The 26,247-nt window shown below is 37.4% G+C and overlaps 1 protein-coding gene across 2 annotated transcripts in view; it reads right to left on the bottom strand.

The window, feature by feature from the left end:
- LOC120634834 (zinc finger protein 354B-like) overlaps positions 1-26,247 on the bottom strand; it is a 40,628-nt gene that overhangs the window by 6,552 nt on the left and 7,829 nt on the right. For both annotated transcript variants that reach the window (XM_039905661.1, XM_039905662.1), the window contains exons 4-21: positions 25,512-25,749; positions 24,868-25,297; positions 24,548-24,612; positions 23,424-23,556; positions 22,288-22,422; positions 20,772-20,858; positions 19,669-19,772; positions 18,360-18,420; positions 17,137-17,268; positions 15,796-15,880; positions 13,575-13,698; positions 11,643-11,760; positions 10,037-10,174; positions 8,707-8,845; positions 7,524-7,665; positions 4,910-5,050; positions 4,176-4,235; positions 3,077-3,124 (exon numbers count right to left, since the gene is read on the bottom strand). In XM_039905661.1, coding sequence (XP_039761595.1) covers positions 3,077-3,124; positions 4,176-4,235; positions 4,910-5,050; positions 7,524-7,665; positions 8,707-8,845; positions 10,037-10,174; positions 11,643-11,760; positions 13,575-13,698; positions 15,796-15,880; positions 17,137-17,268; positions 18,360-18,420; positions 19,669-19,772; positions 20,772-20,858; positions 22,288-22,422; positions 23,424-23,556; positions 24,548-24,612; positions 24,868-25,297; positions 25,512-25,749 — 2,380 coding nt within the window. The remainder of the gene's footprint in view (positions 1-3,076; positions 3,125-4,175; positions 4,236-4,909; positions 5,051-7,523; positions 7,666-8,706; positions 8,846-10,036; positions 10,175-11,642; positions 11,761-13,574; positions 13,699-15,795; positions 15,881-17,136; positions 17,269-18,359; positions 18,421-19,668; positions 19,773-20,771; positions 20,859-22,287; positions 22,423-23,423; positions 23,557-24,547; positions 24,613-24,867; positions 25,298-25,511; positions 25,750-26,247) is intronic.

The following is a 26,247-nucleotide window of genomic DNA, read 5'->3' as shown; positions in this document are numbered from 1 at the left end:
GGTTGCAATCCCAACAAATGAAATATTGAAAAAGCAGTAACGTTATGGGCGCCGAGATAAATTCCATGCAAACGAGGGATTTTATTTATTTATTTCTTTATTTGTACACCACTCAGAAAAACGAGAAAAAAAAGAACAAACACATGAAGAATGAAGCAGGATACAAAAGGCGGCCTTATCGAGGGTGTTGCATCTAGAACCCCGAGTGTAGCGAGGGTTTTAGGGGCGCCCAAAACTAAGGCAGCTTTAACGGCAACAAAATCAAGCTTTGGAGGGTATCTTTTTCACAATCTATACTCTATGGTCAGAGGCTCTGGTGAGCGACAGGGACGCCATTATACGTTAAAGGGAGATAGCAATATTAGAATAAACAGATTTTATTCAGATACGCCGTGCGCTATGTGATTTATTCAACTCGTAAAAGCCTCTAGTACAATATTGCTTAGCTGCCTAAAGGATGTCTTGACGTACTTTACCTTTCGGTCATAAAATATATGAAATAACCAATACATATTTATATGTTATAATATTATATAATTATCAAATAACTAATACTATACTTTATTAAGGATTTGCTGAGCGAGTGGTGTGAAAAATGTATTTTTTGTTTTTAGCAATCGATAAACTATGATGCAACAAAATATAAAAGTCTACGCTATTGAATTAAAAATAATTCTTTGACCAGTAGAAATGTTTTTTTTATTCCACTACAAGATATTCCTTGACTGAAATTTCACCTGATGGTAATTGACGATGCAGCCTATTATGGAAGATTGGCTAACCTGTTATTCGATTTCATCGCGACATGGTACCGGGACGCTGAATCGCTTGGCGGCCCGTCTAAGTCGGTAGCGTGGTAACTAGCCACGGCCGAAGCCTTCCATCGGTCTGGTGAGAAACTTCACAAATAATAAATTGCCATATACATTTGACGGCCGATTGGGCAGCGACCCTGCTTTCTGAGTCCAAGGCCGTGGATTCGATTCCCACAAATGGAAAATGTTTTTGTGATGAACATGAATGTTTTTCAATGTCTAGGTGTTTATCTGTATTTATGTTTATTATTCATAAAATTATTCATCAGTCATCTTAGTACCCATAACACAAGCTACGCTTACTTTGGGGCTAGGTGTGTGTGTTGTCGTTTTTATTTTTATTTTATCACATACACACCAATATAATTTGTGAGGTACGCATTTGTTTATATAATTATTATAATAATTACTTTACATTATAAAAACTCTATGTACCTACATTCTTGTAAATAAATTATTTTATTTTATTTATCTATACTAATATTATGAAAAGCAAAGGTTTTTTTTTGTACTCTGAATAGGCTCCGAAAGTACTCTACCGATTTCTTCACCAATAGAAAGTTAAATTATCAAGAAGTAACGTTTGTTTAAAAAAAATTGGAGATCCTTAAGAAAATTAAAACCCAGCACAATCGACTGTTTTCTTTTCTATTCCTACGGGTTACTTTAAAAAAAAAGCGGAGAAAGTCGCGCACAATTGCTTTGTGAGCCGAAGCGATACCACAAGTCCGTGATAGAAACCGGAACCGACGGCTTTACGTGCTCTCAGGGGCACGGGAACAAGGATTAAAGCTTCTTTAACCACATCATCGCAACTAAATATCATCATCTTCATCATGGCCAAGTGAGGATCGGTAGACTCCACACGCCATTATGGGGAATTCACAGGCTGGCAGGTTTTCTCACGACGTTTCCCTCCGCCGTTGAAACAATTAAATCCGAGAGGTGCGAGCCGGGGATTAAACCGAAGAACCACTAATCTATCACGGCTCCTTTTTGCTTAATATTACGAAGGAGGTGTAAAATTTAACTATCACCGGTACATAGATGGCGCTGCATGTCGTTGATGTGAAACTGTATGGCGATAACGACATGTTCACCCGACTTTATATAGTCCGGAGCTACTAAACTACGTGCGGGTCCGTGTTGTACATGTATATCTGCAGTATACTACATGTATAACACTGATTCAGGATTAAAAAAACATAATAAAAATAGCATGTACAATTATGTGTTTACATAATTGTGTAAAGGTGATAGCTCCGTACGGGCTTATGCCTTAAGCTGCGAGGGTGCCGTATGCACAACTGGGTCGGGTAATTTATATTAGTTAATAGTTATCACCATCTCACAGTCGATTATTTTCAGCAATGAAGTTTTTATATGATCTTGCTTGTCTTGTTTACCGATCATCAAAACAAAACTCACCGAAGTTGGAACAATTCACATTAATCTTTTTAATCTTTAAGTCCTTCAAATCCTTAATATTCTAAAAAGAGCCCACAACAAACTGGCCTGGGTATTTTATTTTTGTTATCACCATCTCAGTCAATTAATATTCAGCAATGAGGTTGGAACAATTCACGTTAAGCTTTTTTATGTTTTAAGTAATCCTTAATATTGTGAAAAGAGCCCACAACAAACGTGAGCCGGGTAATTTATTTTTGTTATCACAATCTCATAGTCGATTAATATTCAACAATTGATGTTAAGCTTTTTCAGCGTTTAAGTAATCTTTAATATTATAAAAGGATTTAAACTTACGTTTTATATAAACTTTGAAATCGTTGTACATGTCAAATATTTAATTGGGAAATTTGTTTTAAAAAATAATAAATTATTAATTTTATGAAGCCTAGTAAACTGCACAGCAAGTTTATTTCTACTTCTGATATTCATATCAGATTATTTCTTTTTCAATTGTGTTATATTTTTATGAACATAAATTAAATTTTCAAATATGTACTGACTATGCACTGTCATTATTTTAACTTTTTTTCTAAATTATCCGTCAATGTCTCTCTAGGATCACCGGTAGACTGGTAAACCCTGTTTTGGCAATTTGATCTATATTATCATCTTTTGACGACCTCTGTCTGGTTTGATACGCGGCAGGGACAATTTGCACCTTTTTAATTTCTGAATTCTCTCTGGTCTCGTGGGTTTCACCACCCAGCCGATAAATACTTGCCACCAAGCTGTTTAGACGAACGGACAAAGCTCGAATTCTCTCAACTTAAATACCTTTCAGTAATACTCACTGTACTCACTGCTTCAGGCAGTTTGTCCATCTTGCTTTCTACGACCAACTGAAATAATATATAAAACGCTTAATCATCAATCATCATCAACTTATTACCGGCCCGTACTCTGTAGTGACAGAGTACGGGTGTCCTCTCAGGAAGAGGCCGAAGTTGCCACGCTGGACAGGTGCGGATTCGCCTCCCCACGGAAGGAAACCGAAACTCTAACCACTATGCTATCGCCGCTATTAAACGCTTAGTTTTAAACAAATAACTAATGTTTAAAAATGGAATGTTATAAATATTCTTATATAAGGAAAGACATGCAAAGTTGACCCAAGCTAAAACTAGGTGGCGTTGGTGTTAGATGTGCGGATTGTAGCTCGCGCTAGGGAGATTTCAGACGGCCTCCATAAACACAGCAGATTCGCGCTAACTACCCTCTACTCTGTTATTACAAGGCCGCGGTTTCGATTCAGACAACTGGAAATTGTTTGGGATATGAATGTATTTCAGTGTCTTGGTTCTATATGCAACAAGTATTTATGTATATTGTTCATAAAAATATTCATTAGCTATCCTAGTACAGTACCCATAATACAAGCTAGGCTTAATTTTGGTCTAGACGGTTACGTGTGTATTGTTGTAGTATAGTTTTTTATTTATTAATGAAATTTTTACAATTAAATACGAATACTATTGTTTTGAGGCATACATGATATATTCAGATTATAAATGCACAATACACGACCTAATGAAAACGAAAAAAAAAAAGAAGCAATCATACAGTTCAAACAAAGCTTTGGCCTGTTTTGGTAAAATGTAAAGCAAATGTTACAGTAAATATATAAAGTGGGTAAATAATAAAATTTTTGATAACTATAAATTCATATTTGCCAGATGTTTTATTAAATAGTTAATAGATAGTTTTCGAGAAATAATTAAAAATATATTTGATTAACAATCAATGTTCATAACATTGAGTTGGTGGGAATTTTGATATGGATACGAGACTGCATTATCGTTGCACCTCAGTCATACATGGACGATGCAAAGATACCTCCCGGTGTCTTAGTCGTTTAACACAAAACTACGCAAAAAGAATCATACAACTTACATTTTCACCCAACTTAGTGACTCTTGGTTGATTCACGACTATTGACTCTGCCAGATGGCCCTGTAAAATAATATTCGTCGGATTTATTAAGTGATACATTAAGCGTATTGAGATATGTAATTTGAATTTTAACAATGACAGTTTAGTAATAACACTGATTATGTCATCACTACTGACCATTTATAAATAAAATATTTGATTGTCTGCCTGTGGCAGACAATCAAGTTTAGTAGTACAAGCTTTTGCCCGCGGCTTCGCTCGCGTTAAGTTCAATATTTGATTTGGTAAATTTTAACTACAGATGTTTAAAAAAATGTCTTACTGCAAATATAAAAATATGGCCGTAAATTACTTAGAAAATCAGAAACTTTCATATAAATTTGCCTTTGGAGCTGGATTTTTTAAAATTTGTGAAACACGTATTTCTTTATTTTTCATCGAAAACCTAAAATCAAAGTTTCATATATGTAACTTGAAAAATAAATTGATAAATGAAGGATTTTATACAAACTTTCATCCCTCATTTAACCCTCTTAGGGTTGTATTTTCAAAAATCCTTTCTTAGCGGATGCCTATATTGAAATAAAATAACTATCTGTGTGCAAAATTTCAGTCCGATCCGTCAAGTCAAGCTGTGCGTTGATAGATCAGTCAGTCAGTCATTCAGTCAGTCACCTTTGCATTTTATGTATATTGATCACGGGTGGCATTAATTTGGGAGCTTGGTCACTTACACTGGTGTTCATGTGGTGGTAAAGCAGCTGTTTGCGCATGTAGCCGGTACCGCACACGACGCACTCGTACGGCTTGCGGTCGCTGTGCACGAAGCGGTGTGTGTTGCGGTTGTCCCGCGAGTTGAACGACTTGCCGCACACCTGGGGAATTAACGTTGCGGGGTCAGTCAGTCGAAGGGAAAAAATAGGTGACGACTTTCCGCACACCCATGGGCGTACCAAGTTTCTGGTCTAGAAGGGGCAATTGTTTTGTGAATTTTTTTTTAGAGGGCCCTCTATAGTCGATTCTGAAGCCAGAATTGTATATTTTTTATAATAAAAATTAAAAATGATTTTAAATTAAATTATGATTTTTATAGAAGTTTAATGTTACTGTAGTCTTTAAAGTATATCGAACTTTTATATAAATGTGAAATACTATTAATAGCTTAAGGAAATATGCCAGATATGTGGAGACTAGAGCAACATGATACCTACTGATAACATAAAGAGAGTATAGCTGAGTGTGGGAATTATAGAGCGATCAAATTAAGGTCACATACCCTTAAAGTCTGGGAAAATGTCATTATCAAGAGACTTAATTTGCTGACATAAATCTCACCTAACCAGTGTGGCTTTTCTGCAGGGGATGGTACTACAGACGCAATACACTCTGTAAGAATACTGATGGACAAATATAAAACCCTTAAAAAGGATTTACATATGGTCTTTACTGATCTCGAAAAGGCCTTCGACCGAATACAACTCATATGGCAAGGTCTCAGGGCCCAACTAGTAACGGAACAGTACATCAGTATCGTACAGGATATGTGCAGCAATGTTGGGTTGTCTCACCAGCCGGAATAAGTGATAGCTTCGAAGTCAAAGTCGGCGTTCATCAGGGATCTACTCTGAGTCCCTTGTTGTTCAACATCATCATGGATTACATCACCAAAGATCTTCAAAAACCGGTACCATGGACAATATATATATACAGATGATGTAGTTTTAGTTGAAGAATCTTTGCCGGAACTTCTAAAAAATCTAGAAGCATGGGGAGAGGGATTGGAAAGCAGAGGTCTAAGAGTGAGCCGACCAAAAAACCAGACATGCTTTGCAATTTCTATAATATCAATGCAAATATCCAGTCATCACCCACAATAGACGGCAGACCTTTGAACCAAGTTGACAGTTTCAAATATCTAGGTTCCGTTATTAACATGAGTGCAAATACCGAAGATGATATTCAAAGCAGAATCAACACAGGATGGGTCAAGTGGAGGTCCATTACTGGTGTTCTTTGTGATGCGAAACTGCCAATTAAAGTACAAAAGACCTGTATAATCGGCTCTGCTCTATGGGTCCGAATGCTGAGGAATGAGGAGCTGGGGAGTGATGAACAGAAAATACATGTTACTGTATGTGTATATTTGACGGCCGATTGGTGCGGTGGGCAGCGACCCTGCTTTCTGAGTCCAAGGCCGTGGGTTCTATTCCCACAATTGGAAAATGTTGTGTGAAGAACATGAATGTTGTTCGATGTCTGGGTGTTTATATGTATATTATAAGTATTTATGTATATTATTCATAAAAATATTCATCAGTTATCTTAGTACCTATAACACAAGCTAGGCTTACTTTGGGACTAGATGGCGGTGTGTGTATTGTCGTAGTATATTTATTTATTTATTTATTTATTTATGTTACTGAATTGAAGATGTTGCGCTGGGCTGGAGGCATTACAGGATTGGACAAATTATATTATGAAAATTAAGCTTAATTTGCTATACTCCGCGAAAACTAGGAATATCTGTGTGGTGTAATTTATTATTTCTTCAATCCATATACTCCACACCAAACAGATCTTCGGCAATGTACCCTCAACGCACGTTTCACTCCGACTTGACTTTACAATGAATCATTGTAAAGTTGAGTCCAAGATTGGTCAAAATTCGGAATGAGTTCATCCGAGGCTCTTCTAAAGTTATAATAAATAAATAAATAAATATACTACGACAATACACACATCGCCACCTAGCCCCAAAGTAAGCGTAGCTTGTGTTATGGGTACTAAGATGACTGATGAATATTTTTATGAATTATATATACATAAATACTAAGAAAATACATATAAACACCCAGACACTGAAAAACACTTATTGCTCATCACACAAACATTTTCCAGTTGTGGGAATCGAACCCAAGGCCTTGGACTCAGAAAGCAGGGTCGCTGCCCACTGCTCGGCCGTCAAAGTTGCGGAAGTACAGCATAAATGTATGAAATTACAAGGGCTTAATTTGATTGTTGTATTGCGAATAAATGTTTTGATTTATTTAGAACCAGTTATTTAAGCGAGATTATTGTTTGTTGTGATTCATACAAAAAAAAAATCAAAATTAAAATCTTTTATTGCAATAAAAAGTTTTTTTAAGCTCTACGCTCAAAATCCTATGAATACAAACAAATTGAGCTAGATGAATAAAAAAGTGCTTTTATGGTGTTACCTAGATTTGTAAAGTATTTCGGTATTATTATTTTTTACTGGAATTAATAATTTTGTAATTTTTCTCTAGGGTTTCAATGTACGCTTGTCTCAATCCATCTGTCACGGACTACAGTAAATGCATGCATTACCTCGCATTTGTACGGTTTCTCGCCGCTGTGGATGCGCACGTGCTTTTTGTAGTGCTCGGGGTACACGAAGGTGGCCTGGCAGATCTCGCACACCAGCGGCCGCTCGCCCGTGTGGGACGCCTTGATGTGGTAGTCCAGCAACCTGGCCAACGCAAACTATACAGGGTTAAATAAAAAATGCCAGAAAGCTCTCGGCCTGTAGTTTCTTACATCAAAACTAACGACTTCTTTACGACTTTTCCGCTAAGAAAATTAAACATTTGGGAAGTTATTGGTTTCACCCCGTTTTTCGAAAAACGAGCTTACATAAGATGTCGACGTTTTCAGGTCCTAGAAAGCTTTCCTGACTATTCCCGCGATGGTGTCATCGTGTGTGTGTGTGAGTGTGTGCGTCTTCCCTAGTTAAAAAAAAAACAATTTGAAGCAATAAATGGGATTATCCCTTTATGGAGCACTGGGTTGGTACACACTCATATACCAAGTGCTCAAAAGGGTACTTACCTTAATTAGGAGATAGAAATAAATAAAATCAATAAAAACATTTCATTTCAGGCTGAGGCTAAAATAAAAGACGATCAGATTTAAAAAATAAATAAATAAATTTTTTTAACAGCTCTTAATTAAAATTACAACTATTTTATATTACGTCAGGTTCGGAAGCTAGAGCACGTTTTGCCAATGATTAAAAAATTTTTTTTTTTTTTTTTTTTTAATACGTTGTCATATGCCTGAGGGAAGATTCTAATGAGCTTATTATTATAGCTGAATTTTGGACGGTTTCCCAGAAACTACCTCGTCTTTTTTAACAAAATGCGAAGCGCGTCGTTGTTCAGATATGTTTGGCCAATTTCAAATAGTAGAATAGTTTAAAAGGTAATTGTTACTATGAATAAATGATTTTATCCGAAGCTATGGAATTTTATTCGAAATAAACGTTTTATTTTTATTTATTTATTTATTTATTTATTTAAACACACTTATCACTAACAGTGATCTCTTCCAGGCTACCTTAATTATTGGAATAAGACAATTAGAGACGGGAAATCGCAATTATATATAAATTATATATAAATATATTATATACATAAAAAAACGTTATTATTTATAGTTTGTGAAATATTCAATATTTTACATAGATACATAGGTAATGTAACTTTCATTAGTTTGTCAAGCACGAGCTCACCGTCTGCGTTTAAACTTCTTGGGGCACTGTGCGCAGTGGTACCGTTTGTCGTCCAGATGCGTGGCTCGCTTGTGGGAGTGCAGGTTCGATCGCTGCGTGAAGCTCGCGCCGCAGATGTCGCATTTGAACGGGCGCTCACCTTGAAACACGGATATTATTCATCATTATCATTACCAAGCCGTTACCGGCCCACTACAGGGCACGGGTCTCCGCCCACAATGAGAAGGGGCTAAGGTAGTCCACCACGCTGGCGCAGTGCGGATTGGTGGACTCGACACACCTTTAAGAACATTATGGCGAACTCTCTGACTTACAGGGTTCCTCGATTTCCTAGGTTCGGGGCATTCAGGAAATCGGAGCAACAAAAAAGCAGATGAGCTAGCAAGAATGGGCGCAAGCATCCAATTTTACGGACCTGGGCCTTGTTTACCCATTCCATATAACATCACAAAATGAGTGATAGAAGGCATCGCGGAAAGAGAATCGACCGCAAGATGGAACAATACAACGCAATATAGGAAATCGAAATTGTTTCTAAAGTCATTCGACAAGAAGAAAACCAAACAACTAATGTCACAGAGCAGAACCAATATAGCACTGGTAACAGGCATATCCACAGGACATTGCCTGTTAAATAGACACCTAAGAATAATGAGAATTGTAGAAGATCCATCCTGTCCAGTGTTGTGAAATGGAAACCAGTTTTCACTTCATAGCTGAGTGCTCCATGTACGCGCTGGTAAGATGGGAACTACAAGGTAAGGCTATCCTACCTACCTAGCAAACCTCTCTTTAGGGAATATCGTGAAGTTCACCGAGCAGACTGGTAGGTTTCAGGGGGGGATGCTGCCGGGACACCAGTAAACCTGTGTCTCAAACATGGGGAATGCGGTGGAGTAGTCCTTAAGGTAGAGTCACTACAAACATACATACTTGACGTTGCAAAAGTGCTTATAAAGTGGCCTACTTGAAATAAATGAATTTCAATTTGAATTTGAAGGGGGACTGATCACCCAGCAATAGCAGGCGTCCCCTCATGAAATATATAATATATACAGGGTTCCTCACGACGTTTTTCACCGTTGAAGCAAGTGATTAGGTACTTAAAACGCAAATAATTTAGAAAAGTTAGGCGGTACGCGCTGGGATTCGGACTCGACCCCTTTGTGAAGTTGAAGTCACAAAAGTGGAACAGGTCCTGCAAACTGCCGCCCTGTGTCCAACACCCTGTAGGTGTTAAGCCTCGTGTATCTAAACACCCATGGGTTTCTTCGTCCCGTCGTACCGGAACGACACACCGCTTGGCGGCTTTCGTCGGAATGAAACGTACCTGTGTGAATTCTCATGTGGTCTCTCACTTCGGCGCGTCTAGCGAAGGCTTTGCCGCAGATGCCGCAAACGAACGGTTTGTTACCCGAATGTACCACGCCGTGAACTTCGAGGTTGTGCTGTGTGCCGAACGCTTTACCTGGAAAATTAAAAAAAAATATCAAAACATTAACTTTAATATGCTATACTTCGCGAAAGGTAGGAGAATTTGTAGGGTGTTATTTATAATTTCTTCAATCCTTATACTCCACGCCAAACCTAAACCAACCTAAACCTAAACCAAAAAGTATTATAGTGTAAAACAATACCTTAGTGACAGCAATACTTAGTTAACTTTAATAACTGTATAACAACATTTGTAATTGTATTATTTGCCTGATTAATTTAAAATGAAATTATTGCTTATTTCTGATTATTGTATTTTTATTCTTTAAATTGTAATGTAATTCATATTTTAGTTTTTTTTATTTTTATAAACATTTGCACACTGTCTGTGACAGTGGATTGTGAAGGGTCTGTTTAATGAAATGTGTTCTTGTTATGTACCCACAATCTCTCGATCTTCGGCAATGCACGTTACGCTCCGACGCCGGAGTATCAGCACGGCTAGCATGGGCAGGAGACAATTATCTCCCCGGGGAAAGGATAAAAATGTATCTTCTCCCACAGCTTTATCAACTCTGAGAGCACTGGCGCACAAGTGGAAATAATATCCAAATAAAATATTTATACTAGCTGTTGCCCGCGACTTCGTCTGCGTTTGATTTTGTTTTTTGATGTGGCATTCAATTTAATGGTAGTTCTAAAAAAAATTTAAGTATTCAGTATCGCTAAGCCTTAATGAGGGGTTTGCTGCTGTCCGCTGAGGAGTTCTGTCCTCTATCTCCAACCACATTCATCAGATCTACACAAAGTTTAGGCAAAATTCAACACATATAAAGTACAAAAATAATTATTTAAATCGGTTATAATTTGTCGGAGTTATGGTGTAAAACGTCACTTTCATCCCCTCTCCCAAAGGAACCGCGCTTAGTGTCGGGATAAAAGTATCTTATATTACTGCTAACACTTCCAAGAATATGTGTACAAAGTTTCATGAGGATCGTTTGAGAAGTTTTTTGGTGAAAGCGTAACAAACAAACTTACATTGACATTTATAATATTTGTAGGGATAGGGATTAACAAACGGACTTAGCTGGTCTTTGATATGGTGATTCGGCCAAATTCAAAATTAAAAATTTAATTATTTCAAGTAGATAATATATAAGAACTTTTGAAAAGTCAAGTCTGTTTGTTTGAAGTGACTCTACCACTGAGTCAAAAGGCAGTTTCTGCCGAGATGAAGCCGGCAAGAAACTCAGCAGTTGCGCTTTTCCAACATTAACTATTTACATTTTACATTTTTACATTCACTTTTCTATCTTGTGAGAGATGAAAGCAGAGCCGGATGCTTCCAAGCAACCCAGTTATTGGGAAATTCATCAATTGTATATTAACCTCGCTGTAATAAATGTGTTTTTACATATTCTTTAAACTAATGCATTGGTAGGTCCAAAATTACCTTACGAATTTTATTATATATAGCGTAAATAAAAAAGGTTTCCTACCGCATATATTACAAACGAAATCCTTGATGTTGGAATGTGTTTTCTCGTGCTGGCTCAAGTTCTGCGGCGTGAAGAACGACTTATCGCACTTGTGGCATTTGAACGGGCGCGGGCGGTCCTGCGAATAAACAAACAAACATACAATCAAAATGACATATTTATACACATTTTTTTATTCCACTACAAGTTAGCCCTTGCAATCTCACCAGCTGGTAAGTGATCATGCAGTCTAAGATGGTATATTAAACACATATGCCTTATCGATTTCTACGCGACATCGTACCGGAACGCTAAATTGCTTAGCGGCACGTCTTTGTCGGTAGGGTGACTTTATATGTAAGAATTGGAGACCGCGGTTCAATAAAACTTTCACTATTGTTATCACTCATCACTATTTTATCATCAATCAACAATCAAAATTAATCAAAATAAACAAACAAGTCAATTAATTAGAGATGTTGTCACTTTAGTGTCCGTAGACCGAATGTGTCTCCACTGTACAACTCTGCTTATACTCGCAAATACTCGCGTAGCGGTGGGGTTCGGCAATTCGAAAACAACAATGTTGCCTCATTAATTGATGTTTATAAATCAACACTTTTTGGTTTGCGCCGATATATATACCTCATATACACCCCAGTTACTGTATCCGATGTCTACTGTACACTGGTAAAAAAGAAAATCAAAATCTATGGAAGTATAGTATGTATAGTACATATTTATAGTATTAAAAAATAATAAATTTAATTTGCTTTATCGTCTAAAATCGTAGGCCCCTTTCATCCATGTACAGTAACGCAATATTCAAAATAATTGAAGTTCAGTTCAGTGATAAGAAAATGAGACACTAATTGCTGCATTTAAACATTTGAAAGCAGATTAAATTCAGTACTTATTAGATTTTTTTTTCTCCTGCATGAAAAGACCTAATTGTTTGACCGCACTCCTGGCACTCAGTATATGATGCTTTTATTACACCAAAATATTAAAATATTAATTTTATTTTCTTAATATTTCTTAACTATGACATTGGGTAAATTTATTGGTTCACAGTTGTACGACGAAACACGAGTTGTATCTACTTAATATGTAGAGCAAAAGCAAAAACTCTGTAATATTTTTTACGAAAATTGCGCGGACGAAAATTCCTACATAATATTTTATATGCATAAAACATACGTTAAATCAATACAAAAGACATTACACACACTACCATGAATGTGTGACAGAAACCTACATGCCTGAGAGTTCAAAAAAAAATTTTCAAAGGTGTGTAGGTGTGTGGAGTCAACCAATCTGCACTGGGCCAGCTTGTCCACCAAGCGGCCTTAACCCCTTCTCCCGGGGGAGACCCGTGCCCTGTAGTGGGCCGTTAATGGGTTGTTTGGTGTGTAGTATAAGGATTGAAGAAATAATTAATTACACCATAGATTCTCAAGAAATGGTCATAAATTAGTGACATCTGCATATCGTCTGCAAAAGGTGCAGAAGTCATTTGTGGGATTGAGTATACGCTTTTATAATATGATTCCTAAGGTAATTTTGGACCTACCATTGCATAAGTTTAAAGAATGTGTTAAAACACATTTATTACAGCGGGGTTACTATACAATTGATGATTTTCTTAATGACAAGGTTGCTTGGAAGCATCCGGCTCCGCTTTCATCTCTCACAAGATAGAAAAATGAATGTTAAAATGTAAATTTTTTTGGAAAAGAGCAACTGCTGAGTTTCTTGCCGTCTCCATCTCGGTAGAAACTGCCTTCCGACTCGGTGGTAGAGTCACTTCAAACAGACAGACTTGACGTTTCAAAAGTTCTTATATATTAGGCCTACATGTAATAAATGAATTTTGAATTTTTGAATTTCATGCTTTTCGCGGAGTATAGCAAATTAATTCTCATAATGTAGTTATGAGTAAACATGACTCACGAGGTGCGTTTTGAGATGCGATTGGTGGGTGTACTTGGAGGCGAAGGTCTTCCGGCAGATGCTGCACGAGTAGGGCCGCGAGCCGTTGTGCATGTTCATGTGTCCCGTCAGCAGCGCCTTTGAGCTGGAAGCAACGACGAAGGTCGCATCAGTGGGTTTGTGGGGGGGCAGAGCGAGTGAGATCACAGGATTTCCCCAGAGGCTTCGCTGGCGGAACGTGTGTAGTTCGGTTGGCGAATTTTGAAACGATGCGGCTGCGGTCGAACTTTCTAAAGAAGCAAATGTCGTCAAGACTATTAAACTGTTAAGAATGCTATGAACAAAGGTGCCTGCGTGTGTTTATTATTTTATTTTATCGGTTTGATCACTGTAACAAAATATTATATATGCATACAAATCTTTTATATTATTTTTATTTATTACTAAACATTTTTTTTTTTAAGTATTATAATTATTCTGTTACAGCGATTTTCCCTAGTATTTGTTTGTATGCAATTTACACGTAAACGCTTTGTAATTTGATAAGTAGGCTTACTTTATAACGTTTTAGGCGATTCAGTTGTCTTTGAACTCCGCTCTGAGCAAGACGATATTGCTGCCCTCTCTAATTAAGGAGAACAACCCCGCGCCGCGACAATCTTTGAAGGTGCCGTGAAACTGATTCGCCCCGAAGAAAGATTATCCCCGAGAACGTGTAAATAAAGTAAGTCGTAAGTGGCTGTCAACGTTACTTATCGATTTAGATAAAAACTTGGGAATCTTTCTATTGCGTTCGTCATCAATCCGCTCTAATATTCAAAATTAGTCTTCCGCACACAAACCCCCCCTGGAGGAGCTATTTCCCCTTCAAATTCATTTAAATTATATAATGATATAACATGCTGAGTGAATACCATTTTGGGATCACACCGTTCCTGTAATTGTTTTGTAAACTATAAGCTGTATTTTATTTCTAGTGTGTATATCCAAATAAAAGTTTTTTCTTTCTTTCTTTCTTACAATGGGCAGGGCATGTGCAACACTCGGAAGGAACAAGAGCCCCAAAGAGGTTGCACATTGGAGGGGCGTAGAGGACGACCTAGGGGTGGGTGGAGGGATGGAGTCGAGAGGGATATGAGGGTTCTAGGAGTTCGGAGCTCAAATAGAGAAATATGCTTGACCAAGCCAAGGCCCACCAAGGGCTGGATTATGGCTGCATTATGGAGGGTAGAGGTAAGGAGGATCATCTGTGTATATGAAAAAGTGTCGTCAAAATGTATTAAATTAGGATGGCGCCACATTTGCATCAGGGTAACTCTTAAAAGAAGTGCCAAACCAAATATTGTTAGAGTAGGCTTGAAAAATAAACAAGGAAGTAAGGTTATATTTACCACAATATTTTGTAAAACGTAAGTTGTTGAAATTCTCAATAATTAACTACTTTAGTCGATAATGACATTAAATTTTTTAACTCGGCATGCTTCAATTCATCTACGATTGCTACATTCATAATATGGTATGAATGTAGCAAGCCTGTGCATCCACCAGCGCCATTGTGGAGGATTTTTGAACTGTTATTTAGCGCAACAACTGGACACTTTTTCAACTTTTCTCCCATATAAGATGACTCTCCTTACCTCTACCCTCCATAGGCTGCATTATGGCTGCGGTCAACGTCTCAAATTTGAACCGCCGCGGTTGTCAGAATGACGGTTGCGTTCCGTTTTTGCACATTGTTTAATATATAAAGCATAGATAAACAATCATTGCAGCCAAAATTACACAATATTAATTATACAAATAAAAGACTTTAGTCACTGTAGGGTATGATCACAATATATGAATATAATAAATACTTATATTATAATATATTGAAATATATAAACAAAATGCTTATATTATAACTGTTTTTTTTTCTTTCTAGACTTCCTCGGCTGTTATATCCCGTCCCGCAACTCACAAAACTATATATTATATATCCCCATTATCTTTATTATGGTGTTCTTCTTCTCTTTAAGAATAGAGTACATATTGGATCGAAGCAGACTTTACTTACTCATTGTAAAGTCAATCTCCTGAGGATGCTCCGGTTTCGGAGCGAAATGTGCTTAGAGGGTACATTGACGAAGATCTGTTTGGTGTGGAGTGAAGAAATTATAAATTATACCACACAAATTCTCCTGCTTTTCGCGGAGTACAGCAAATTATGCTTAATTTTCATTATAGAGTGCATATTACTTACTGGTACTTCTTGTCGCAGATGTTACACTGATGTACGCGAGCCTTTAGGGCGGTTTGCATTAGCTTGTTGTTCGGGTTGTGCTCCTCTGAAACATTGACATACAAATTTAAAATAACCCCGACTTTCAATATAGGTAGTGTACATTATTCTACTAGTTAAGCCCTTTGCAAGCGAGTGGGGCAAGCGAGTTTTTTTTCTTTTTTAGAGGGTCAATCGATACTGAAGCCAAAACAACCAAGCAAATATTTTTTTTCATTGCTGTCTGTCTGTCTGCATCATGGACTTGGCCTTCTACGAGATTTACCCATGGGTACACCCATTTACATTATACATGTTGAAAAAATGAAGAAAAAAGAAAAGGAAAGAAAGAAAAAAAAAAAAAAAGGAAAAAAGGTAATACGTTCATGCAGTAAGTGTCAAGGATGCTACATAATAAATAGTAGCTGATATAGTAGTTGGACAAAAAAAAACCAATCAAATTAATTTTTGGTTTACTTTTTAACACCCCCTCCAATATGGAATCCAAAATGAATTCATGCTGCCATTAAACATTAATAAACTCCCAGTTAATTTGTTTGGCAACATTAAAAACACTAATAAATTTAGTAATATGTTACGTAGGCATAAACAAGGGATAGCCATAGTATGCCTGCTAACCAAGAAGCGGCCGTATCGTATCATGTTCAAGTTACGTCGGTGCAGCGAATTTCGGAGGCTAGCTTTGAATAATATACATATAATAATATACAGAACACACAGACACTGAAAAACATTCATGTTCATCACACAAACATTCTCCAGTTGTGGGAGTCGAACCCACGGCCTTGGACTCAGAAAGCAGGGTCGCTGCCCACTGCGCCACTCGGCCGTAAAATATAAGTAATACGTATAGGAAAAACATTATACCCCGTTTTACTAAAATTGCTTGGACAAAGGAGTATGAAATTTCCCACACTTATGGTTTGTATAAAAAAGGACTGCAGAAAGCCAGTCAATAAACAAAACATTACACGCACTACCATGTATTTGACATATATATATGCATAATATTACATTCACTTTTTCAAATTCAAATTCATTTATTTTCTTAAAACATGACAAAATATTATAAAATAAATAAATATACACACATCGCCATCAAGTCCCAAAGTATACTTATAATATACATATAAACACGCAGACACTGAGAAACATTCATGTTCATAACACAAACATTTTCCAGTTGTGGGATTCGAACCGACGGCCTTGACTCAGAAAGAAGTGTCGCTGCCCAATGCGCCAATCGGCCGTCAAAATAAAAAAATAAAGATAAAGCTAAGAAAAAAAAAAAATATTACTCACCCATATGAAGAGCATAGTCACTTCTCCTTCTCTCTATATGGCCGCAGACGCGACAGATATATAACCTCGCAGAGTGATAGCTTTTCAAGTGTAACATGGTAGCATCCGAGTCACCAACGTATATTGGCTCACCTGAAAATAAATCCAACAATAGTTTGCTACATTATTAACGCAATATAATTGGCGCAACGGTGAGCGTTATGAATGCAAGTAGGAGGTCCCGCGTTCGATTCCCGGCATGAACAATTTGGAAATTTCTAATTTCAGATTTTTCTCTGGTCTGGTCTGGTGGGAGGCTTTGGCCGTGGCTAGTTACCACCCTACCGACAAAGAGGTGCCGCTAAGCGATTTAGTGTTCCGGTGCGATGTCGCGTAGAATACTATTAGCGGTATGACTACCATACTCCCTAAAAGGTTAGCCCGTTACCGTCTTAGACTGCAACATCACTTACTACCAGGTGAGATTGCAGTCAAGGGCTAAATTATAGTGGTTAAAAAACACTATTAGTTAACCCTTGACAGCTGATGATGCAGTGTAAAATGGTAACGGGCTAGCCTATTAGGGGTATGACAGTAATATTAAACTCATACCACCAATCGGTTTCAACGCGGCATCGTACCGGAACGCTAAATCGCTATGCGGCACGTCTGTGTCAGTAGGTTGGTAACTAGCCACGGCCAAAGCCTTCCACAACAACAAACTAACTGAAACAATCAGAACTGAAATTAACCAAAACTAAAAGTCATAATATCAACCTATTACCGGCGCACTATATAAAGAGAAGGGGTGTACGCACATAACTTAGTAAAGTTAGAAGTGCGTGCTGGGATTCGAACTCGGCCCCCCCAAAGTAAAGTCGATTTCCTGGGCTGGGCTCTTAGATAAATTTTAAGTTAATTTTTGTTTGAAGAGGTGATAGAGGCCGCGCAGTGCGTAGGAATTCGACTTTTGGCCTCTAACTTTTCTAAGTTATGTGCGTTCTAAGTATGTAATTAAAATATCACTTGCTTCAACAGTGAAAGAAAACATAGTGAGGAAACCTGCATGCCTGAGAGTTCTCCATAAGGGTGAAGAGTCCACCAATCTGCACTGGGCCAGCGTGGTGGACTACGGCCTCAAACCCTTCTCATTGTGACAGGAGACCCGTGCCCTGTCGTGGGTTGATGTGATGATGATGATGATGAAAGCTTAAGAGGGTTGTAAAATAAAATATTAAACTCGCCTTTGTCTTCACTCCTCTCGCACATGAGACACCGAAATTGACCGTCTTCGTTCAAAATCATCTGCAAAATTGAAAAAACAACTAACCGTCAAAAAAGAAATACAGTAATTTTTTTTTTTTATCGTCTGACATTAACAGCCAGTTTAACCTATCCTATCTGCAGTAATTCTGTAATTTGCACTACAAAAAAAATATTTAGATGTATATATATATATATTTAGATATCCCTACGGGCACTTAGTGGCTTCATTGTGCCATATGTCTAGTAATATATTGATCATATGTTGATCCGATTCAAATGTGCCAATCAGAGCCCGCCATTTTGTGACAGACTTTTTGATTGACTATCTCTGACTATTTACTATACTTACCTACTTAGATGGAATTATAGCATTACTAACAAATTATAAGTTAGAAGTGAAAACGCATCAACAAATTACTAATCATACGGCACGATGGAGCCACTCAGTGCCCGTAGGGATATCTATATATATAAATATAATTTATATTTAGCTTATAACTGAATATACCTTAAATTATACTTAAAATAAAATCTAAAAAAATTAAAAAAGCGTGACTGCCAAAAGACTACATACGTAACCCAATGATAAGTGGGAGACAATGTTATACAAGAGACAGACAATATAAAATAATTATTGAAGTTTACTTCACCAGACATAAGAAATAAAAAATAATTTCTGAATAAAAAAAGCAACGGATTCTATTAATTAACTATTCGAATCTCTTTCTTCTGCATAAAACGACCGCAATAGATTTAATTGATATCATCTGTCAGTCGATATAGATGCTTCTTATACAACCAAACTATTAATCTAGTTTTCTTAATATTTTTTTGCGAATATCAAAACTGGTCTAGTAAATAAAAAAAATCATAACTCTTTCTTATATAAGTTACGGATAGATTTTTTAAATATATTTTTAAATGTATTAACAGCCTTATGAGTGTACAAGATTTCTTTAATTCATATGCTAGTGTCAATAAATTACCTTTACTATCTCACATTTATGAAACTATTACATTCTTTAACCGTGAAGGTAATCATCGTGAAAAGTAAAAAGTAAAACATCGTGAGGAAACCCGCATGCCTGAGTTTTCCATAACATTATCTGAGGCGTATGATGTCCACCAATCCGCACTTGGCCAGCGTGGTGGACTACGGCCTCAACCCTTCTCAATTAGAGGAGACCCGTGCCTTGTAGTGGGCTGTAAGTGAGTTGTGATGATGATCTCACTATACTTCGTAGTACCTCACACATGAGAATTTTTTTTTTTCTTGTGACCACTTACCGCCGACTGTGCCTCCAGTTTCAAACTGTCTTCTTCATCGGTTTTGCTTTCAACAGATTGCACTCTATACATCTCGCCCGACTCCACTTTTATGAACGCACCGCCTGCAAAATTGGTTAAGTCAGATATGAGATTATTAACCCATTATGCTTAGCATGTTTTACGGATAACTAGGTATTGGGTTCCATTTCCAAGTCAGGCTATAACGGTTGGGGTTTTTTTTTTTAAATAAATATACTACGACAATACACACATCGCCCCAAAGTAAGCGTAGCTTTTGTTTTGGGTACTAGGATAGCTGATGAATACTTTAATGAATATAATACACAAAAATACTATACTAATAATTATAATATACAGATAAACACCCAGACACTGAAAAACATTCACGTTCATCACACAAACATTTTTAAAGTTGTAGGAATCGAACCCACGGCCTTGGACGCGGAAAGCAGGGTCACTGCCAACTGCGCCAGCAGGCTGTCGATTACCTATTCGATTTACCTTGTAAAAAAATCAGTGCGTACCCGGAGTAGGTAGGTACGGAGATAAGGAATTTGGTGGTGTTCACCCCATGGCTTAATTTTCTTTGTTTTAGTCTTTTTGTATTTAAGCAAACCCGGAGGTGGGCGTTAATAGCTGTAACACAGTTTTTAACTAATACAGTTGTTACCGTTCCTTAGATTATAAGAATCAGTTGTAAATGAGACACAATATAGACAATTATTTTTATAATATTATTATATAATAATATAAACGAGTCGTATCTCATTTTAATAAAGTCAAAGTCAAAAATATCTTTATTCAAGTAGGCCCATAGGTGGCACTTTTGATGCGTACATAAGAATTACACGGTAGTGAGATGATGGCGATAACCACATTCGTAAACTTTAAACTGAAGCTACGAGGGTTCCAAACGCGTCCCGGTCTAAGAAGAAGCCCACAACAAACTTAGCCGGGTGTTATTTTTTTTTTGTTATCACCATCTCACAATGTCATTTTAAATTATTAGAAGAGCAACCTGGTTAGAGCAATAATACTGTGCTCTATTAGAATACTGATGATTACGATGATGATGATGATGATGACGAACTAGGTCTCACCTTGTTCCTGTGCCGCCGCGATAATGGCGTTGGCAGTTTCCTCATCACCAGACACCTGCAGTTCTAACTGAGACTCCTCATTTGAATCTGAAAAAAAAGGTCACAAATATTAAATAATAATAATGACGGCCGAGTGGCGCAGTGGGCACTGACCCTGCTTTCTGAGTCTAAGGTCGTGGGTTCGATTCCCACAACTGGAAAATGTTTGTGAGATGAACATGAATGTTTTTCAGTGTCTGGGTGTTTATCTGTATATTATAAGTATTTATGTGTATTATATTCATAAAAAAAATATTCATCAGCTATTTCGGTACCCATAACACAAGCTACGCTTACTTTGGGGCTAGATGGCGATGTGTGTATTGTCGTAGTAGTATATATTATAATATAAAGTGCAGTAATTTACTTGAACGGATCTATCTTTCTGTCCCAAGTAGACATCGCCGTTATTGTACAACTCCAACACGAAAAATCTTTCATATACCTTCCGCTAGGACGCATCTTGGAAAACAAGCTCCGATAGCCCGCATATGTGCTGAATACAACGTAATAACACGATTATTACCTGGCATCGACATATTTCATAACTCTTACCCGGTATTTAAAAGAAATGTCATTATTATTTTTTGTGAATGTCATGGTCACTTGTTTTAGATGTACATATAAGGGAATGTGTCAAATATTGTACAAGTTTATTAGTGTCCTTAATAAATAAATAAATATTCTTCATTCATGTTGACTATCCCACACACCAAAAATCTTTCGAATACAGTGCAATAAATGAAAAGTGAAAGAGATAATATAAGCGGTGATAGCATAGTCATTAAAATTCTAAATTTTTTTATTCATGTTAAGGCACTCATTAGAAGCACTTATGAAGCGTTCATACATTTAAATGTTACACTAATGTTAGTGATGGTGATAACTGCATTCGTTAACTTAACGCGCCCTCGTCTAAGAAGAAGCTCACAACAAACTTAGCCAGGTTTTTTTTTTGTTATCACCATCTCACAGTCTAGTTAATGTTGAGCTATGAAGCAATTCATATCCAAGCTTTTTCATCATACATGTAATCCCTAATATTATAATAGGATTCTTCTATAAGCTTACGTTTTATATAAACTTTGAACTTATTGAGAGACATCTCAAGGATTTCATCTGGGAATTTGTTATAAAATGATATGCAATTACCCTTAAATGAATTACAAATTTTATGCAGCCTAGTAAACTGCACTACAAGTTTATTTTTACTTCTAATATTATTATTGTTACAGTCCACATTAGGACTTCAGCGTCTCTTTCGCGGCGACCGAGTTCGCTCCTAGACACGCAACCGTAATCTTTCCGGAGCTACGTGCGTTTTAAGCAATTAAAATATAATTTACTTTAAACGGGGAAGGAAAATATCGTGAGGGAACCGGCACCTGGGAATTCTTCGTCACGTTTAAAGGCGAGTGACGACAAAATATAAAATACTTTCAGAAGTGGGATGTAAATAGGTCTGAAGGGTATTTACCTTGGCTCTCATTGTCCTGGTTGTCCAGCTCATCATCAGGGACGAGGGTCAGTTTACCATCGTCCCCATACATGAGCTTCTGTCCCGCCATCACGCGGATTATTGACCCGTTCTGTTCATCCATCAATATTGTGTCTGTGAATCAGTAGAAAAAGAACATTCAGGTTATAATTTATTTTCAGCAGTAGTTGAGCTTTTTGTGACAGAGCTCGCACGTGGAAGTACCTCCCTCCCTGTGATGACCTCCCTGGCGCAGCGATGAGCGCTATGGTTTTAATTGGGAGTTCGCGGGTTCGATCTCCAGTAGAGGCCACTTGGGAATTTATAATTTCAGAATATTCTCTGGTTTCATGGCAGGCTTCGGCCGTGGCTAGTTACCCTACCGACAAATACGTACCGCTAACGAATTAGCCATTATTAGCATGCATGATTTTAATATACCTGCTATACCTCTAACTGTTAGGGTTAGGCCTGTTACCATCTTAGACTGCATCATCGCTTACCACCAGGTGAGATTGCAGTGAAGGGCTAACTTGTAGTGAATAAATAAATTAAAAAATTAAATAAACATACTACGACAATACACACATCGCCATCTAGCCCCAAAGTAAGCGTAGCTTGTGTTATGGGTACTAAGATGACAGGCAGGCATGCAGGATTCCTTGCATGGCCTGTGAAGTGTTGCTGTGTTCATATGGCGTGGTGTTCCACTAACCATCAGATGTGCCATCTGCATGGTCCGTCAATTATTACTATAAAAAAAAATTTAAATCATTCGAAATTAAGTACCAATTCCAACCGGAACTGTGATTAATGCTACCGCCGCCACACTTCACTCGCATTCGCTAGGTGTTGCTTATTGCACTCAGCGATTTGTACGGAATCAAAAGAGCGCCATCTAGTGACAATACTGTTTCTTTATATTATAAGCGGTCGAATAAGTAAACGTAATTGGAAAATTTCACATTAGCCTCTCTGATCGAAATAAGTATCTATTCGAACAGGAACTGTTCCGGAGGTGAAATGATACAACCACCGCACCGCACCGCAAGCATTCGCTATAGGGTGTTTCTTCACCATTAAGATAAGTTATTTTGATGTCTAAAGAATGTACGTACAGTATATGGGGTACTCACGTTCCTCAACATCGCCATCGTTGTCAGATTCGTCGTCTTGCAGCATCAGTTTCCCCAGCACATATTGTCCTTCGGAACCGCCCAATAGTTTCATATCAATAAACTCCGTCTCGAATTTATCTGTTCCATCCACCTGAAACACCCATATTTTGCGCGTTAGGGAAAAATAGTGAAAGTAATTTTTTACGATGCGCGCGCACACCGTCACAAAAAGCCCGACACCCTGAAGTTAGCTATAAGTTTTGACAGTGTACACTTTCAATTGTCAAAGTCTGCGGGCTCATTCCAGAAATCTAATTGATTCAATTGTACAAAAATCTCAAATATTGTCATCATATCAACCGATAGACGTCCACTGCTGGACATAGTTCTGTTGGAGGGAGTTCCTAATTCCACGGTCCTGCGCCGCTTGAATCCAACGGCTACCTGCGACGCGAATAATGTAGTCCGTCCACCAGTTTTACCGGCTGCCATTCCAGAACCTTGGGACCTCAAGAGAGTCACTCAGTATATCAAATATTGTATCCCACTTTAAATGTCTACTTTGTTTTAATATGTTCCTAACATATTGTGGTTTACAAATAACGAGTATAAATGAAACATAAATACGCCCAACATTCAATATTGACTAATCGACTAATATGATAATGTACTATACATTATCATATATTAGTCTAGCCGTTTCATGTGAAAAAATTTTGTAATCCGCCATTTTGTGTGTTTTTCAGCATCGGTTCATCCGTTCCGGGCATACAATACCACAAATGGAAACACACACACACAGAGGCTATAGTCCTTACCACTCAAAGCAATCGCTACTTTTACCTCAGCTGCAGCCTATTAACGATTAATAGGTACAGACAGACTCCCTCCCTCGTTTTAGAACATAGACCCACCACGCTACTCCAATGCGGGCTTTTTTTGCCGTTTACCACCTGAGGGGTTGCTATGGCGTCACCGGGGGAGTGGGGCGAGCGCGAGAACTCGCCATGAGAAGAGCTTGACGACATCGGGGGGGAAGTGGGAGACGTTGACCCGAGGGAATTGTGGGTTTGTGATTTTATAGTATTAAGTATTGTTATTTGGCCATCGAACCCTCCGGCTTCGACAAAGATTGGTTTTACCTTTATATCTTCCTCGAACTTCAACTTCGTGCGTGATTTTGTCGACAAGACCGCACCCGAACAATCTAGAAATATATAAAGATACGATTTTTAAGATAAGATTTTTCAGTGTCTGGGTGTTTCTCTGTATATTATAATATATCCATCAGTTAATTTTTGTACTCATAAATCAAGCTACGCTAACTTTAGGGCTAGATGGCGATATGTATATAGTGGTATATCCCAGTTATATATATGTGTATAATGTATATAGAAATTACCCAACCGGGGATCGAAACTGGGTTCCCTACTTATAAGACGACCAGCAAAGTTCTATTTACCTTCATCTATTTCCATCGGCTGATCATCATTATTCACTAACTCCTGGTTTCCCTCTTCCTCATCGTTAGTTTTCTCAAACTCAGCGTCCACTTTCAAAATGGTTGACGATAGGAAATCCTTGGGCAACGAGTCCACATTAAACGTCAAGACAGAACTGGATTTGTTCTTTGAAACTTTCCAATCAACAGACTTGGTTGTTAAAGTTGATTCTTCATTCTGCACATACTCTTGGTTGTTGGACGTGGTTGTATAAGTTTGGTCGCTTTTTTGGTTTTCCTTTGAAGTTGTAATTAATTTTGGATCTACAGTTATGTTTGGTGTAACTTTGGTGTTTGCAATCGTGTTTGTATTTATGCTTTGCGTTAAAACTGAAGATCCGACCGTCACTTTGAGGTTTAATGTTGATGATGATGGTAGAGTCATAACATTCTGAAAGTGAATTTTTATTAATTTTCTTTTTTATTAATCTATTGTGCTATTGAAAAAAAACCTGGCTTAATTTTTGTAGGCTCTTCTGATACTCAGGCACTTTCGGAACCCTCCTAGCTTTAGGTTTAGTTACTTTATAAACGCTTTGTAAGTGCCTGTGATAACCCAACATGAATTAAAGAATTTTAGAATTTATAATTTCAACTATATTTACCTTTATTTTAGGTATAGCTGAGCCTGTTTTAGCCATAGACCATTTTCCATCTGACAACACAAAGTCCGGCGGTAGGGGCAGTAATTTTGACGCTTGTAACACCAGCTTTTTGGGCTCAGACTTCTTGGACAGTATGTTGATCTTTGGATGCTCATCGTCGTAGGTGTCATAGTTTAAATTATAACGTTGTAAAGATTTCTTGAAACTCTCTATAACTTCCGTTTTTATCTGTTTTAACCTGAGATAGAAAATAACAATTTTTTTAAAAATCATTGAAAATAAATGCACCTAAGAGTAACCAGTGGTTTAATACCTAATTGACCAAACATTTAACATAAATAGATTTAGATAGAAAGAAAACAGTGTTTTTTTTGAGTGCAGTACTTAAAAAATATGCATGAGAAAATGGTAATTTCCTAACTCCAAGTTGATACTGACATTTTGCTGACAGTAAAACTATGGAGGGTAGAGGTAAGGAGAGTCATCTTATATGGGAGAAAAGTTGAAAAAGTGTCCAGTTGTATACGCTAAATAACAGTTCAAAAATCCTCCACAATGGCGCTGGTGGATGCACAGGGTATGGTATGAATGTAGCAATCGTAGATGAATTGAAGTATGCCAAGTTAAAAAATTTAATGTCATTATCGACTAAAGTAGTTAATTATTGAGAATTTCAACAACTTACGTTGTACAAAATATTGTGTTAAATATATCCTTATTTCCTTGTTTATTTTTT

Source organism: Pararge aegeria, chromosome 25, assembly GCF_905163445.1.
Source record: "Pararge aegeria chromosome 25, ilParAegt1.1, whole genome shotgun sequence".
Taxonomy (NCBI): Eukaryota; Metazoa; Arthropoda; class Insecta; order Lepidoptera; family Nymphalidae; genus Pararge; species Pararge aegeria.
This window is presented reverse-complemented; position numbering and strand designations above follow the sequence as displayed.